Here is an 18759-nt window from a genome sequence, read left to right as displayed (position 1 = left end):
GCCCATATTTCCTACCAGCCAATCAAAACGCGCGTCTGACAACATATAACCAATCAAAATTTGTGTGATGTCACAGCCGTGTTTACATACTCTCATCCAAACACAACTATTGACCAATGAGAGTGCGCGTACTATCCTAATTATTCAGTTATAACAATCATTAGCAAGGTTGAAAAACAAGCCCTAGAAATTTTTGCACAGGGGCTTTAGGAGCCGACGACTTCGAATAGTGGTGAGAGTACTCGCCTCCCACCAAGGTGGTCCAAGTTCGATATTCAGACTGGGCGTCAAGTTGAGTTTGTTGGCTCTTTATATTCTGCACCGAGAGGTTTTTCTCCGGGTACTCCGATTTTCTCCTCTCCTCAAAAACCAAAATTTGACTTGATTTGCGTTTATTGTTGATTTCGGTTTATAATGTCCCCAATTTGTGCTCCATCGATAGAACGTTCATTTCCTTTTTAAATATTAGCCTTATTTCTTTAATATCGCAAGCCAAATAGTCAAGAAGAGAAATTAAGAAGTGATAGCTATTTTAAAACAATAGCATCCGCCACATAGACCAAAGGAAACGGCTACTAGATAAATGTAAATACAATTGGCTAATTTTAGATGATAATTTTGCATTTGCGTGGACTAAATGAATCTTAACAAAAGGGAAAAGACTGACAACTTTTTATAGTTAATCAGAAACAAGCTTTAGAACCGCAGAGCTTAGCATGATAAAGAGTAAAGTATTGTTGTTAAGCTTTCATTTGAAAGTTCAAACTTCAGAATTTCACCAGTACACTTAAAATTTAGAATCACCTTGCAAAGCGTAATACACAGCAGCTTAGTAGTTTTCATTTGAGATTTTACTCACAGTCTCAAAATTTAGAATACCCTTCTACAACGTAATAAATAGCAACACAGAAAAGTACTGCTTAGGAGCTTTCATTTGAAATGTGACACATTAGGATTTCACCCACAGTCTCAAAAGATAGAACCATCTTCTACACCGTAATAAACAACACTACAGAAAAGTACTGCTCAGTAGCTTTCATTTGAATGGTCACACTTTAGGATTTCACCCACAGACTCAAAAGATAGAACCACCTTGTACAGCATAATAAACAGCACCACAGGAAAGTACTGCTCAGTAGCTTTCATTTGAATGGTCACACTTTAGGATTTCACCTGCAGACTCAAAAGATAAAACCACCTTGTACAGCATAATATACAGCACCACAGGAAAGTACTGCTCAGCAGCTTTCATTAGAATGGTCCATGGGGGACTTCAGGATTACACCCACAGACTCAAAAGATAGAATCACCTTGCATGACTGTACAGCACAATAAATAGAACTACCTTATTTCGAAAGAACTGACCAATGTTGCTACCTCAGTATTTATGCGAGAAATTTCGTTTCGCTTTCTGACAGTCTACTTATAACGCTTTGCTTCCCAAAACCTCTTTGAAAAATTCGAAGAGCAGTCTAATATAATTCCGAAATTTTAGTCCGTAGCCTTTCAAGGAATTGGGAACTGGAAAAATACTGTGAACTTCTGATGATCAAACTCTCTTAGATAAATCTTTATACATCACCTACTTAGATAGTTTCTTCATCGAGAATCGCTGAGAAACCCAGCTCCGATAATCACCAGAGAAATTAGGTAGCCAACTAGTGAATCGTCGCTTACCACAAATTCACAAGAAAAATGTAGTCAAGTCGTACAGAATTCATGAAGAGATAACAATCACATTGCATTTTTTTTACTAAGGCCATTCCGGTTCCTCTCATTAACCAAAGTCCTCTTGTTTTAAGTGTGTGGTTTAAATGGGGGATATCATTTTAGACTTTTAGTTGCTATTTTATTAGCCTCGTATAGCATTAGAGACTGCGTCGAATCAATTGATTGAGAACCCCTGAAGCAAAAAAACCTGAAATCCTCCTAGATAATATATAATCCTTACGGTAATTGTGAAACCCTAAAAATTAAGACGTCTTAGTTTGTTAAACGCTATTTCCGTCTTATTTAATCTGCGCACGTCCTTTCAAGTTTCAGCCATTCAATTCATTATTATCAGGCGCGTACTGATATCAATTAAAGGGAGATACACGATTGAAATATCTGACATCATCGTTGCCATGACTACCGTCATTGTAGTTCTCACGATGAGACGTCATAGAAATGTATAATTAAAATTGGTCTCACGTCCTGTTTTTTTTCGTCTTTGAGGTTTTTTCAATCAGCCATTGAAATAGCGAGACTTCTGTACCCGGTTTAGTATCGTGAATTTTTCAAAGCAATGCCTTGGTTTTTCAGCGCATTGCACTGTCCTGTCGAACACACATGGATCATTGAAACGTCAGTTGCATTTCACAGTCCAGTCGAATCTGATTGAAGAATAGAGATGGCACTTGTATTTCACCTTCAAATTTATGGCAGCTAACCTGACGAACTTGAAGTACGCCGGTGTGCGAGCTGCCCTCTTTTGCCTTATTTTGCCCGATTTTGAAGTTTTGCTCAGTAGCACCGATTTTAAATTACTATCTTATGTAGTTATAGTCAGCACTGTATAAAACTTCAAACGCACCTGCATGACTATTTACACGAAGGGGGCATTGAAAAATCAAATTGACAAGGTAAAGGTATAGCTTGTTTAGTTTCTGAAACTCCAATCATCGTCCAAACTCTATGAAGACACCAAAATCATTATATTCGCATTAGAAAAGTTTAATCTTATTGAACTTTTGTCAATCGCTCAGTTGTCGACACATTTTATTTTAGTAAACAGTGCTGTGGTTTTGGGCGACACTCAAATGATATCCCTCGTTTTTCTGGACGAAGAGACAACTGTGTTAGAAATGGAAAGGTGATTTATTAAATAGTTTAGTATTTTTTCCAAACACCTTGAAGAACATTTACTCCCTTTCTTTCATGTTAAAAACCTCCGAAAAATATCTCTAATGCATGTGTAAAAATAAAGGTTTGATCTGGAAAATGAGCGGTTTTTTTATGAAATCAGTTGAATTTTCGCATTTATTTGAATATGTAAACTCTATTTTCTCTAATCCAACCGAAAGAGCTGCAATAACATACAATAAGCTCCGATTGCTGTTTTGTCAGCCTCAGTGTTGGACTTACTGATATGAAGTCTGGAAAGTGCTATGGCAAGAAGAAGAAGAAGACGAAGAAGAAGAAGAAGAAGAAGAAGAAGAAGAAGAAGAAGAAGAAGAAGGAAGGAAGGAAGGAAGGAAAGATCCTAGCGTTAGGGCCATCCATAACGTTTTTGCCTGAAATTAAGTGACGTTAATCCTACTCTTTGGAACTTCACTGGGGCCGTGTTGGGATATTTTTCTCTCCAACTAAACATCCCTTCATTTTTCGTTTGTGCGTGCGTTGACTCTCCATTAGCCGAACCAGTCAGTCCTTAAGGGAGAGAAGATCTGGCCAGTGATTCCTTCAAATCATTTGATGCCTACCTGAATGAACCCCGTCGGATGGTCGATGCCTTTTTTCCTTCTGAGTCTGTTTCTTTTTTTGTGCTGTTGCCATCTATAATCATAATGATTTCTTTCTATTCAAACTTGTCGAAAATCCAGGTCGGCAGACGCGATGTATGTGTTTTCGTACTCAGTAATTAAATCAATTGTTAAAACAGCTGTCAAACTATGCTTTTCGAAGAAATGAGAAAAAAAGACTTGTGAAATGTTTTACTCTTAAGAACATTTAATCGAGTATTCAAAAAGGAACATTAACATTTGAAATCCTGTTTCTCAAATAAAGAACCTTTTTATTGCCGGAACTCGGTTCCTGTCATTTTTCCAGTCCAGATTCAGAATACAAGAATCAATTAAATTTTTCTGTTGTGTTTGCAAACCCATGGTCACTGAAACGTCAATAGCATGATATGTGTGGCTGTCTACAGCTACGGTGGGTGATGCCAATAGCAGAGCTGATTCGTTTTTCAATTGAGCAAATGTAATTGCTTCTGAACGGAGTAAGTAATCTTCATCAAGATCAAAGAAAAGGCTTTTCGTTTGATCCACAAGAAAGAAATATAATTAGCAAAGAACACTTCTTCCAAATCTAGTCAAAAAAGGGTCTCAATGAAGTGTTTCATAAAATATTGACACTGACGATCGTCCTAGGGATAAATTCGCTTACTTTAGCAGTGGCGGATGGATCTAGGAACATTTTAAGGAGGATGGTGGGGGGTCATTTGAAAGAATCGAAGCAGGTAGTTTTGGCTTCCATTTTGATGTTGTTTATCTTTTGCATTTATAAAAATGTTCACGTCAGGTGAACAGTATCTGTTTCGACAAAAATAAAAATACAATAAAAGCAGATAAATAGAAAAAAAAAGGAGCCGAAATAGAAGCTGGCTAGCCACCCTCTTCATCCCTTTTCAGTTTCCTTCTGATCTTCAGTAGATTCAGTAAATATCATTGAAGCCTGGGTTGCACAAGGACAGATTGCAGTCAAATTGTGTTGGCTCTGTGACCGAAACGGATGACTTCGAGGGTTTATTAAGCATGGTTTTCACACAAGTAATTTGATCTTGGTCGTGTTTATTTGAACAGGCTTCAGAACCTGAAATTCTTAAGCAAATGTATTATAGTTTTGAGAGTTTGTTGGTTTAACTTCCCCTTTATTTTCTTGGTGAGGGTTTTCAATTGTGTCAAGCTTAATACACTCCTCCTTTGTTTTTGTTTTGTTTTGTTTTTTGTAGATTTCAAACATATATTACTCTGTCTTACGTTCTGAGCCAATCAGACATGAGACCCTCAAACTATCCTATCGCCTATCCACCACACCACTGAAAGAATTGCTCCGTACAATTTGATTAAATCATCGCTAGATAAGCGAGTTTAACTTTTCAAATTTGTAGACGCTTCTTCTTTTATCTATTTTCCTTTATCCTGTGCGCGATCCTATCGTACACAGATCTTCCTCGGGGTATTCTACAATTTTACCTTGTCTTGCCATCTCTATTCGATATTTTAAAAAACAAGCGCCAAAGTTTCAAAAATAAACATTCGTGGGTACATATGTGACAACGATAGAAGTAATTTCAAGGACACTGACGTAATTTTTACAACCTAAAATTGGCATAAGTTACTTACCTTGGCTGAATTCTCTGCGATTTTATGCGAGCAGTTTCCGTTTAAAGCTTTCTTACACCCATTTCCATGCCAAACGGCGTGGAGTTCATCAAGTGAAAACCGATTTTACATGCATTGCAATCAGTTAAGGGTACTTTCTTGAAATTGTTCTCAATGATACAAAGACAGCTCAATGAAAAAGCAGCAATATAAAAAATGTATATAATTACGATACCCAAAGGCGATGACTCGACAACTCGGGAAAACGAAAACAATTGTGTTAGCTTTCCGGCCCATGTTCACTTTGCAAAAACTTCATTCCTTTTATGCTTTGTAAATCCCGATGAACATATTTCAATTCAAATAAGTTTAAGAATAGTGTGGAGCTTCCTACACCTTTGTATTAATTCTTCATTCTTCAATTGTCACCATGTTTCCCGAGTGCATGTCATTTTACACCTGTGAAAATAATAGCTTTTGGCACCTTTAATAAAAGCATTTTAATGAACATCATCTTTTTTGCCGGAAAAAAATGGTACAGGGCGGTGCCAATCATTTTCCTGGATAAATAGCAGACACAAGACAATGGATTTTGATCAATAATTCACGATGAATAATACCCATAGCAAATAACATTATTAGGTATAATACTGGTATCCCAGTTATTATCCGCAATGTTGTCTCTCGGAAAGTACGTCGTTTGCAATGGCCAAATGTACTTTTGACAGTTGGTATCCGTTTTTTTGCATTTTAATTTTCTAAAACTAGAAACGATTTCTTGTCTACTCTGGTAATGACTCTCTTCATTTTTTTCATCTTCAGTGACAAGTATATCTTTTTCCAAAAACTAACCTGTTAAGACAACTTGTCAAATAATAGCTTAAAACTGTGAAACTTTGGCTACAGATAAGCCTATCAAATACAATTTTTTTGCTGTAATCTCTATCGTAAAACTGACAAAGCATTTTCATTTGCATTATTTCATTCGGCTGCCATGTACTTTTCTCGACACATCGCCGTGTGCGCATCCACGCTGCAACTGGCGTTTCAATCTTTTTCTGGGGCAGATTCTTCTGAAGTTGAGTAATATAGTCCCATGTGCTGTTTGTTTGTCAAGATCATAGTCCTTGTTCAATGAATTATGCAAGAAAATCTCATTTTGACTCAAAGAAAGTTCATCTATTTTTCTTCTAACTCTTCCTCTGCGTTGATGATATCACACTCGTCGAAATCACCTTCGTTACCTTCCGAACTCTTTCGCATTATCTTCGGAGCTCGGTTTTTCCGAGTGGTGCAATCAAAGTTCGATCGATGCCGGTCACGAGACGAAGGGCTCGAAAACCCTCGACCGCACTTTTCGCAGGTGTAGGGTTTCTCTCCCGTGTGCATGTTCATGTGAAATTTAAGTTCGTAGGACTGTGCAAACGCTTTTCCACAAAATTCGCAAATGCAGGGCTTTTCTTTCGTGTGTGTACGTCTGACGTGACTGTCGTGAGCCGCGTGCGATGCAAACGCTTTCCCGCAGTGACGACATTTAAATGGCTTCTCGCCACTATGCTGTCGAATGTGAGTTCTCAGAATAGACGAAGCTGTAAAAGCCTTGATGCAATAAGGGCATTTGTAAGGCCTTTCTCCACTATGTACTCTGAGGTGCTTGTTTAGACTTGAGGATTGAGAAAACCGCTTGCCACATTGACTGCACTGATGAGGTCTGTGTTTCTCGTGCACGTGTAAGATGTGAATGCGCAGGCGGTCACGTTTCTCGAAGGAGCGGTTACAAAGGTGGCATGGATACTTTCGGTCTCCTTGGTCCACGCATCTCGTGTACTTTAAGTGTTTGTCCCTGTAATATTTGTAGGCGAACACTTTGCCACAGCGGTCACATGCGAAACTGTCTCCACCTGTTGTACAGCAATAAAGCAATATTTTCATGTATTGAGTTTGACTTCTTTCTCCTCTCAGCGTTACATTTCAAAGGACATTGGTATTTTGCAAAAACTTACAGCGTTTTATTTAACAGTTCACATTTTTCTTGGAGAAAATAAGTCTTTTGCCTTTTTTCTGTTCTCCTGGTCATGAAACCTATTTGTTGATATTTCACAAATGGAATATTTTTGGCCGATTGTTATTTATGGCTCTATGAGCTACATTTATGATTCTACATTTATTTCATTCATTTATGATTCTACATTTATGATTCTACATTTTTATTTGTCACTCTACTAGCTGGTAGCTCGAAAACCTCACGGTTATCCAGCTGCCTGACATTTCCTAATGTATGAAATGTAATAGGCCATTTTCGAAATGTCAAAGTGAGGACAAAACCAATAGAAACACGTTGGACTGAATGTGAAAAATATTTGCATATCATCCACTTTCCTTTGCCTTTGTCCTCCGGCTAAACCTGAATTTTAATATTTTGAAAAAGACTTATTGTACACACCCCTTCAAAATGGCGGCCAAATAAAATACCTTTTGTTTTAATGCATGCTAATAAGCCTTAGTTTACGAGCAAATTTCAAAAGAATGTTTGTTTCAAAATGAGACCAGCAGGTCTAATTAACATAAATACAAAAAGAATGTAAACCTTGACGTCATTTATGAAAGAGTTCTATATATAGTTCTTCTGGGAAAGGGCTTAACGTTTTTCGATCCCAGTTTTTCTCAACCTAAGCTGAGCTTGCTTCATAAGATTAACTTGATAAAAAAATGCAACTTACCCAATGTGCTATCGCTCTCGATCTTGGTCAATTTTGTCTTCATCGTTATTGGAATGCCCATGTACTTAAGGTAGCTATCTCCATACCACACCAAAAGCTCACATCCCTCGGCGATTTCTTTACAAACTTCGTAAAATACTTCCCCTTCCTCTTGAACAAGCACCAGGTTCTGTTCTCCGTCGTGCCTTGCGCAGTTCACGTATTTCATCCAGTTTCTTCGGTCTCCAGCGCCATCGACATAATGGGTCAGCTCACCGTCTTGAAATATCTAAAATGCAAAAGTCCTCTGTCTTCAGTTATCATTACCATTAATATTGCTATTTCAATTACCATTAATGTAACCATTGCAATTACTATCACCATTGCCTTTACTATTATTGTTATTAGAGCAGTTTTCAATTGAGTGTCGCAAAACCAAAACTAAAGTAAATACTTTTGCCAATCAAAAAGGACGGAGACAATCCGGCAAAGCAATCAAAACTCGGAGTAATTACACGTAGCCGACACAAAGCGCGGGAAAAGGTGAACGCGCGAGCCGCGATTGGTTTTGGTTTCACTTCTGATTGGTTAAAAAAATGGCGCGAGAACTTTGAACCAATCACTGAGTGAATTAATCATAAACCAAAGTAATTATCTAATTACTTTCGACACTCAATCTAAAACTACTCTATTATTGTTGTTATTATTATTATTATTATTATTATTATTATTACTCTTACCATTACCATTAATATTACTATTACAATTACCATTACAATTGCCATTGCAATTACCATTATTACCATTCCAATACCATTACCATTACTATTAATTAATATTATCCGGCTTTATTATTACCATTACCATAACCATTCTATCTCGTTACGTCCCTTCCGTTCAAATCCGTTTCGTTGTGTTTGTTAATTCCATGTATTACTCTTTTGCGTTTTATTTCGTAGTGTTTCTGGTTCCTTTCTGTTTCATCCCATCCTATCCCATTCCCTTTTGTTCAGTTCCGTCTCGAACAGTTGTGTTCTGTCCCTTCTTGGTCTGTAGTTTACTCACCTCCCAGACGCTGTTGTTGTCTTGTGATTTTATTTCCTTGGGCAAGATAGTATTCCCTGTGAAAGGACCATAACGTGTTCCTTTGGGTATTCTTGGCTGACCACAGAACACCCCTCGATGTCGGCCCGTTGGGAGAATGGTCTCAGCGATTTTGATGCTGTCGGGTAAGGTGTTGATGAAGGGTTCTTCGTGATACATTTCCTTAAATGGCATGGCACGGTACTTGCTTGGGTCTAGATATCGGTTCTCTGGCCTCGCGTCTTGGTGCACTTGGGAAATATTTGTAATCCTCGGATGCCAGTGTATGTCAGCTATATTGAGAAATGAAAAAAAAAAAAAAACCTTTAATCTCATTATATAAAGCTTAAACAACATGTTTGCATTCAAATGCTGGTATCATTGTTGCTTTTTGGGTGTGCATAGACTGAAACCAGCGAAAACGAAGGAAGGCCAAAGGCCACTCTTGCGCAGCATGTCAGAAAGAATATTAGCAAAGCCGAAGTGCAGAATATTTAAATATTTGGATTTAAATTGATTCTCCCAATTAAAAGCCACTACCAGCTCGAGAAGAATAATAAGCAGCAGCACAAGGAAAGTACTGCTTAGTACTTATTAGTAATAAGTTAGTACTTATTCGTCCACCGGACGTCCGGTGGACGAATAGGAGAGAACCCTGAGAACGAGATTACTCTTAATCAACAGAAAAATCTTATTGAAAGCATAATTTTGAAAGTTGGAGAGCTGAGATGAATACATTACAACGTTCGTACCTTACATATGCTACAACAACAACAACAACAAAAGAGTACATGCCCAGGAGGCAAACATGCGTTACCGTGATATACCAATAGGAAAATATTTACATTCTATGCCACTGCCACTGCCACTTACAGTTTAATTCCGGCGCGTGTAAATGCATTTACTTACCACTGGCTTGTATCCCACTATAGACACCAGACAGGGCAAATCCATTAGTCGCCCTGTCCGTTGTGCGGATGTAACCATAAAGGACATTGTCTATATCCTGTTGGGTAAAGGTGAAAGAAAAAAACATTGAAGAGTCGCCGTATTCCATCTCAGTCGGTGTGGAACGCTGAAACGAAAGAAAATAATCACACCTTGAAATTCTGTTCACAAATTGAACAATCATTTAAATCTTCACACTTTAGGATTACACTCGCGGAATAAAAAGCTCGTTGTAACAAACGGTATAAATAAACTTCACCACGGGAAAGTGCTGCTCAGCCCGAAAGGTCAGCCCGAGACAAAAAAGTCTTCCCCTTTCCCTTGACTAAAGCCGCTCCGTTTTTAAGAATGGATGTGGTCCTAAGAAGAGGTCCATTCAGCATGTTCTATTTGCCCCCTTAGGGACAATATGGACCGATAAGTGGACCTCCACGCTTTTCACTAGTAGTAATATCTGATAACCTCACAGGTAAGCAGTCCTACTTAACTTCTCTAGGGAACCACTTATTTGAAGGTCAACATTAAATACAATCAGTTTACCAATTCACTATACAAGTGAAACACACCTACGCTCGCATATACTAATATAGATATAGGTATACAAACAAACTAACTAACAAACAAACAAACCTTTAAAATATTCGTTAAAAAAGCGAGCACCATTTCACTGGTGAACTAACAGTGCATTTAATTTCTAACTTTACGCCATTCAAATCCTGATTTCGAACGGAATATTTTGCCCTGATCATTAATCTAAGGAACTTTGTTAGTGACCAACTTGAATTTCCTCATAATTCTATTAAGAATGGGTATTTTGTTAAAGAAATATATGTAAGTGTAATGAAAGCGCAGGGAGACACTTATTTCTGTCTTCATGATACGTGAATAAAGTTTATTTCAAAATTAAGGGCGTTCCACTTTTGACTCCCATGCATGTAGTTATATGACGTCATGCTAGTGCGGACATCAAGTGAAACTGACCCCTTCTTTTTAATGAAATTTTAAAATGATTGTAAAATTCGCTAATCTCGGCCAAGGCCACTACTATCCGTTTTCTTTTCTTGGTGTTTTGAAGTATGCAATTCGGGGAGAACATCGATTAGAAAAGACGAGTTAATTTCACGTTTAAGATAGTGTTAGCTACATTAACCAATTCGCAACCCTTATATATATATATCAGTTCCATTCTTGTCAGTAGAGAAAAGCGCACTTGGTTTCTTAGAGTGTTTCACTGATTCGTTTTTCAATGATGACTGAACAATTTTAGGCTGCTTTAGTTCTTTTCCCGACTATTCTCCAACACTGAAGACGGCAGGACAAGAGGTTGAAATAGGACGGAAGAATTATCAATTTGAAATTTGTTAGCTTGTGTATGATGTGAAAACTCATTTCCTATTTGAACAAAGGGAAATGGGCTAAATTATAATAACAATATAAACAAACCTATACAATCAAGCGAAAAGATTAAAGTCCTCTTGGTAAGGAAATTGTACTCGAACAAAGTGTGTCAAAGTAAAATCAATACAGCATTTCATGTTTTTTTCGTTTATAGATAACAAGCGAAGCTCTTTTATTTCGGAAGCGTGCATCGGGAATCTTATCTTAAGTATTACATTAATCAATGTAGTGACTGTAGTTGTTTATTTGGGTTTAATATATATTGATCTATAGTATATTAGTAACTTACAATTACACTTTTTAACGTCTTTAAGTTACGGAAATTTCCACTGGCTTTGATGAGAATTTGATTGTGTTACAGTTTCACATGGAAACAATTATGCTCGATTTTAACTGAACACGGACTGTCACTCGACATTGTGTGTTTATTGCAAAAATGATTTATATTCCTAAATTTTAGTGTTATTTTTTGGAATGAAAGCATTTTGAAATTTACTGAACCCGTGGGTAATGGACAATGAAAATAAGTTTATTCTTCTTCTTTTCATTTTTTTTCATTTTTGATAATTGGAAATAATCTGGCCCGACGGCTGAAATCAGGGCGGATTAGTTAAAGGCGTTCAACTAGAATTCATCGTAATCTAAAAAGCGAAATAGCATTTAAAGTAACTTTAATAGCTTCCGCTGTCAAAATCATTTGTGAATATTATAGTTAGGCTAGCTTCTACCCATTGGCTCAGGAGGCTCATTGATAGCAAAGAAAATCCCATTTCACAACTATTGCAAATTTAAATTGCCGGAAATTCATGAGATGGTCCTTTAGTACTTGAATTTTTCGCAAGCTCTGCGCCGAAATGATAAAATGCTTTTTCTCTTGCACTTTTCGAATTGGAACGAGATCCAACTGTTTGATCGCGGCTGTTTTTTTTGTGATAATCTTCCATAATGAAATGTGGGAAATGATTTTTTATATTAAACCAAAAAAGTCTCTTTTCTGAAAGTTTTGACGAGGTTACATGAACAATATTTGCGTTATCTACTATTTTGCGCCTTCGTTAAATAATAGGACCAGGATGTGTGTAACATTTATAGGAAGGCCATCTTTCTGTTTGTTTGTAATCGAAATGTGTATTTTCTTGATTTTTCTGCTTCCTGAGTGATTCAGTTGCCACTGTAATAATTGCACCATAAGTAAGCATAAACTCAGGACAAATAAACAACATCTCAGTTGTTTTTCCCCCTAAAACAGCGATAATGCATTGGTGTCGCACGAACTTCGTGTTAAATCACTGAAATACTCCGATAAGCAAATACGACTTTTCTTTGTTTTGCGCGCTTAAATCTTTATCTATAGCCAAAGTTATAACTTACTGCTTCCTTTGTCAGTTATAATGATGTTAAAAGGTAATTTAAAGATGTTAAATAAACTGCAAAGTGCGAACATTGATATTTAGCAAACTAATCAACCAATTTTACCATAAATTTTTGCTGTAAAAAAGATCAAACAACTTTTGGAAGTTTCGCCGGTTTGAGTGTAGGCAAGAAATTCGTTTGTTCTGTGTTTATTCTCTGATAATGCTTGTTAGCATTGCCCTGGTGTTGAAAGATAAATCAAAGCAGTAAATAAACTATACAAATCATGCCAGCGAGGGTAAGCCTCCCAATTTAGACCTTTTTTCGTTAAAAAGATAGAGTTGCCAGGAGCTTGTAACTATAACCTTACGCGCCAAGAAGTTTGCGAAGGTTAGATTGAAACTGTTAAAATCGTTTTGTTAAAGAATACCGTTTCAAGTCGAAGCACACAGCTGCTTACCTTAAGAACGTTCACTTCAGATGAATCTTATTTCGTGTTCAAAAGAGAAATTTTGTTGCTTCTTGCAATTTTCTTTTCGGTGTTCCTCGCTTAACACACCCAAGCAGCAACCCAGTGAGTTCTAATCTGTAGGAGATTATGCTTGGTCTTTTAAAAACCTCATTTAAATAATGCGTAGCTGTGTCCAGATGTTAACAAAGCCAGCTACTTAATGGATTGCAGAAAATTTGTTCGATCGCTGCGATAAAGTCAGTGCCTGTTATTGTTTTCGACTTTAATGAAAATTAACCAATGTTTCTCGCGCCAAGGAGGTTAAGATGTTTCGAAGTAAATGGCTACTTAAGGCATTTTCAATGTCTGTACTAACCAAGATTCCACGCAAAATATTACTCCAACACGACCTCTTTTTAGATCAGTGTTTTTCCATTTGTTATAATTTCGCTAGCCTGAGATTGAAATCCAGGCGGATGAAAAATTAATTCTGTGATCGTTATCCGCAGTTTTAAATATTAAGTAAGTTTTTGGCTTATACAAACAGCCTACTGTGGAAAGTAAAACCACACAAGTTTTTGGGATATACATACGCGCGAGATAGTAGGGTTTCTATTAAAATTTTACTCTTCTACTTTCAAACATCCCATGCGTTTGTTAACCTCTCTTGTTTCACGGAAAACGAGAAAGGAGTATTGTGCTCTTCCGGGTTGAAATTCCTGAGCCAAACCGTTTGTAAATGTGCTTATCAATCTTGCAATCTTTAATTTACAAAACTAAAGCTAGAAAGAGGTGTTAAATGAGAAGTTATTTAGCGTGGCGCGAATGCACCGCGGTATTGCTCTTTACAGTTTCATTATTATATTATTTATTGAAAATCTCATCTAGGTTGATGTACATGCTCTCGCTATAAAGTGTTAAACACAACAAGGTTACAGAGTCTTAATGGCTGATATTTTGCTACTCAGTGCCTATTCGGAGTAAAAGAGGGCAGAATGATACGCCGCGCATGGTCTTCCCAAAACGCACAGAAGCGTCCTTAGTATTAGGCGACGCCCCTTTCCTTCTAACTTCAATTTTGTCTGTTCATCTTTTTCAAGTGCTTCAAAACTAATCAGGTCAAATTAAATGCAAGTGGAATGTATTTCTTTCTTACCTTCTGTAAATGTAATATGAACGGACTCTCGCACAAATGAACAATGTCTTAAGTATTGTCAAGTAAAAAATATTGTTCTCGCGGGTTGTCTCGCCTAAACGAACGACATCTCATCATGAATAGGTTTTACTGTTAGCTCCAACCGAATTGTAAGTCTGTAATTAGCTTTTTCTGTCCTTTCAAATATCTTCGTAGGTGAGTTATCTAGTCAAATTAATAGAACTTGCAAACGCTATTCAGTGTCGCAAATTATAACATGTTGACAAAGATGTTGGTATTTTCATGCCTTCTCTTGTTCTTGGGAATTGAGAAGACACCGAGAAATAGCTTGTAATGGTTAAACCATGTGCACACGAGGTAGGCCGATATTTAGAGGCACTCACTGCGCGCTATGGCGCTGATTATATGCCACGTGAGATTTCACCAAAGTTGGTTTGTCACCCTTTGTCATAGAAGAGTAGTGTGTTGTCTTTTCATTGTCGTTTGACAGTAAGATTCTCAATATAATGAACACATTAGTAGAGTAATAGTTGACCCAGTACTCAAACCGAGGGGCAGATGTGAAAATACGGATGGATCAATTAACTTAATGTCGTGTCCCAAAAATATAGAAAACTACCTTCTATGCGTTAATCATGATGTTCTGCCTATTAAAACCGCGCCTTTTACAGAGCAACCTCAAAGGTCCACCTTGAACCTGACAGATTTTTAGCTTCTATTCAGATTTCTAGCTTGAAGTTTTTATCAGCGTGATTTACTCAGAGACGTGGAGATTGTTTGTAGAGAAGAGGAACTATGAAAGTAATTCAATATCGATTTTCCTTTAACTAATAACTTTCTCATAAACAATTTAATGTGTTAAGTCGTGGTAAGCGGGCAATTTTTTTTAAATGCGATAGCATCGGTTGGAATACGTGCTCCAGTGAAGGGAGAGTTAAATTCAATAAAAGCCGCAAATATGCGACGCTTTTGAAGTATAATATTAGTGAATTTGAAAGAGTAATTTACTTCTGAAGAAATTTTGAGTACACTCCTTACCAGATCTAGATCAGTCTCAGAATTAAACAACATGATTACAGTTACAACTCCAAAATTTAATAATATCTCAGCTAGAATGATTTTTTTTAAAGTGAAAGCGTTTCAGTTCACGTTACAACTACCCAGAGGAAATGCTGAGGAATTCAAGCTTCCAAAGCTTCGATGATGGAAATAAGTTGGAAAACGGAATATTACGTTGACAAACTGCAAATCTGGCTCTACCGTTAGCGACAAGCCGTCGGTACAGATATTGTGGTTTAGCACATTTTAGTGCGATATTATATGATTATATTAACCTTGTTTTATGACTCATTGGTCTTTGAAGAGGGATGTCCGGAATTCTGGTCAACTTTCTCAGGCAACCTCGTAAAAAAACCCTGTGATACATTTTCAGATATTTACTGACAACTAAAACTAACTCACAGGGGAATATTTTTTTATTTTTCAAAACCAAAAAAGGAAGAGAAACAAATAGTTTTGATAAGATCTTCAAAACGAGAAGCAGTCACCGCCACGGATCATTATCACGGCCTGGCATCGTTTTGACCGGGGGCATTTTTGTTTTTTTATTTCCAAAACATTAATTATTCATAACGTGCGCCTTGAAGGAACTTTAATCCCGATACCACCCTCCGTTTTATGAACTTATGTGATATCTGCACAATCAATATATCTCTGTCGAGAGAATTATGGAAATGGCTTTACTGCACGATTCACTCAGATCCAAACACTACTACTGAAATCTCAGTTACACGGTACACTGAAAACCTCAGTTGCTTGTAATGGAATGAATATTTTTATTTTGGGGGCCATGATACCGCTTGCATCATTCAAATCACTCAAATAACAAATCTAAGAAAATCTATCAAATTATGCACGGTAAAATCAAAGTTTTAATCCGGCATACTTTTCATGTTGTCCTTTAGCAGCACATTTTAGAAAAAATGAATAAACTGTTCGAATGAGGCCTTGTGCTGGCTTTGAAATTTTTATTCCAAGCTTTCGTCGATCTACGGCATCCTCAGGGAAAGTTTTCAACTTGTAGGACACTGATCTTCATGACTCTGCCTGATGAAGTTGGGGGATCCGAGTATTGAAGGATCAATGGGTATTGTTTCGAATGTAAGAGATGAAATGAATGAAATGAATGAAAAAATGGAGGGAAAGAAGCTCGGTATGTTGGAGGGAATGAGGGTGATGAAGTGTTGTTATTTGGCTTTGAAGATACCCTAAGACTCGTTATCTCATCGTTTTTACCATGTTCGTCAATATATCGAGGTTGCATACACTACTAGTCATGGGGGCATCTTTCACCTTGATGGCATGTTATAGGTCAGTCGATGACACCCGGATAATAGTTATTTGGATTGCATTCAGATGTTCTTTACCGGATTATGATTTCTTTCCTTAAGAGTGCCGAAAAATGACGACTATAGAAAGAAGAGAAGAAATACCAGGAAAAGCGGTTGAATGGAATGTGGTCATTTTACTTTAACATCTTATTTGTTCTTTCTTTTTTTCCGATATTAATTCGAACTTAGCAAATTCATTAATTTTCTGACCATAATAGCATCAAAGCATGTCTGGTTGTTTCCTTTTTTTTTGATCCCCTGGTGTAATTTACAACTTCGCACGTTTCTCACGTTTTCTTCTTTCTCGTTGGGGGGGAGGAGGAGGAGGGCATACGCTTCAGTAATTTTAGACCTTTGCCAAATTCTTTTAATGAGCTTAACGTAACTATAAGATTTCAAAACTGACAGGGAATGGCATCTTTTTCATATCTTTACTGTCTTTTAAGCCAAAATCACATTTAAAAAAGCAATAATTTTTTTGGATTGTTTAATTAATTTATTGTTCATTAAAGTATTGATTCAGTAGTGAAAGCTGATTAACATATCCTCATTAAGTATACTCGACTGAATTGTATTTATGTATATCATTTTAAATTCCGTGGTTGAATCAGTTATTAGCGAAGATATTTTATGTTTTTTCTTGGCTCTTTCGTCAACGCGGATAGCCGAGGTTTTTTCTGTCTAGTAAATTGCATATGCATCATTATCCTATTTACCAAACTGGCTAAACTGATTTTATTTTGTTGTGCGGATTTCAACATTATGTTACGGATTGGCAATGTCCTCTTCTCTTTTCCTCCTCATTGCTTTGCGCCAAACTAGCAATCCCAGCCTTTTGTTTACCGGATGTACTAAAATGTTTATGACACGTAAATATGTTTGGAGGTTATTTTATTTGTTAGTTTTGCCTCTTTATTGGCCGAAACTGAAGTCCTATACTACATTCTCGACCAAAATTCGGTGCTCTTATTTTCCCGCCTATGAACATGACAAAACGCATTCAGTTCAAAATTCTGATTGGTTTAAATGATTTGTGTTGTCCTTTGCGATTGGTCAAAAAATGAAGTTTCCTTTTCTCGTTACAAATGTCACTGAAAGACCCCCTCTTAATTTAAGAGGACGCAGCGTTTTTTTGAAACGTTAGAGCGACCTTGTACAGCGCGATAAACAGCACACAGGAAAGTTCTGCTCAAAATCTTTCATTTGAACGGCCACACTTAAGGATTTAACCCACAGACTCAAAAGATAGAACCACCTTAAATAGCATAATAAACGGCGTGAAAGGAGAGTTCTGCTCAGTAGATTTCATTTGAATGGACACTTCAAGATTACACCCAGATACTCAAAAGTTAGAACCAGCTAGAATAGCACAGTGACAACACTACAGGAAAGTGCTGCTCAGTAGCCTTCATTTGAATGATCGCAGTCTAAGATTTCTCCGTTTTCCTTAATCTCCAGACCCCAGTTGTTCAAATGCCGTATAACTTTATCGGGTGGATAAGTCACTATCAGACAGTTTCAATCTGTGCAACTGAGATATATGCACACTCTAAGCTCATCTAAGCAAAGGTGCGTGCAAACACTTTGGCCAAGTTAACGTTTAACGTGAACTATATTTCATAATCTGAATAATGACTTGTTCACCGGATAAGGCTATCCGACGATTTAAGTACTGGGGCCAGATTTGTAATAAGTTTAGTATAATTTAGTGTGGCCCCAAGCAGAACGTAATCCATTGGCGGTTGTAGTCAGAGCATTGGAGTCATTATATTCAATGTCCATCTAGAGAACACTGGTTTTCTTTTTAACTGAATGAGCTATAAAAGAAATGTTTCTGTAAGAAAAGTGTCATCCTCGAATCCGTTGTTTGCGGACTTTTAGACAAAATAACTGCTTTTACAAAACCTTCTCAAAAACCAGAATTAAGCTTGTGTCGGTCTCAGCGCCGACGCCATGGATCGAAACGGTTATCTCCGGCAAACACTTTTACCAACTTATCATAAAACTTGTAAGTCAGCAAGGTTTCCGCAATGATGCCATGTGTTCGTTCTCGATGTGTTTCTTAGGTGTGCGGCTGTACTTTTCGCCGTCAACTTTAAAAACTACTGTTTTTAGTTTCACACGAAACGTGCGTGAATTGCAACACTAAAAGAGAGGAGGTAAACAACGATAATATTTCCATTAATACTTCGCA

At 37.2% G+C, this 18759-nt stretch overlaps 1 protein-coding gene and 1 long non-coding RNA gene across 3 annotated transcripts in view; one reads left to right on the top strand and one right to left on the bottom strand.

Moving 5' to 3' along the window:
• Positions 1–13153, bottom strand: part of LOC137973980 (PR domain zinc finger protein 14-like) — a 21629-nt gene extending 8476 nt beyond the window's left edge. Inside the window, exons 1-5 of one of the 2 annotated variants that reach the window (XR_011117357.1) lie at positions 13029–13153; positions 9779–9944; positions 8852–9162; positions 7808–8075; positions 5109–6988 (exon numbers count right to left, since the gene is read on the bottom strand). Coding sequence is in view for 1 of the 2 variants with exons in the window: in XM_068820893.1 (XP_068676994.1) it covers positions 6267–6988; positions 7808–8075; positions 8852–9162; positions 9779–9926 (1449 nt within the window). In the remaining variant the exon portion in view is untranslated. Of the gene's footprint in view, positions 1–4719; positions 6989–7807; positions 8076–8851; positions 9163–9778; positions 9945–13028 lie in introns of those variants that run through there. The other variant, XM_068820893.1, reaches the window with a different exon arrangement.
• LOC137973753 (uncharacterized) overlaps positions 1–18759 on the top strand; it is a 104828-nt gene that overhangs the window by 71268 nt on the left and 14801 nt on the right. The window lies entirely within an intron of this gene.

The sequence above is a fragment of the Montipora foliosa genome, chromosome 10 (genome assembly GCF_036669935.1).
Source record: "Montipora foliosa isolate CH-2021 chromosome 10, ASM3666993v2, whole genome shotgun sequence".
NCBI lineage: Eukaryota > Metazoa > Cnidaria > Anthozoa > Scleractinia > Acroporidae > Montipora > Montipora foliosa.
Note: the sequence above shows the minus strand (reverse complement) of the source record. Positions and strands in the feature narration are given on the sequence as shown.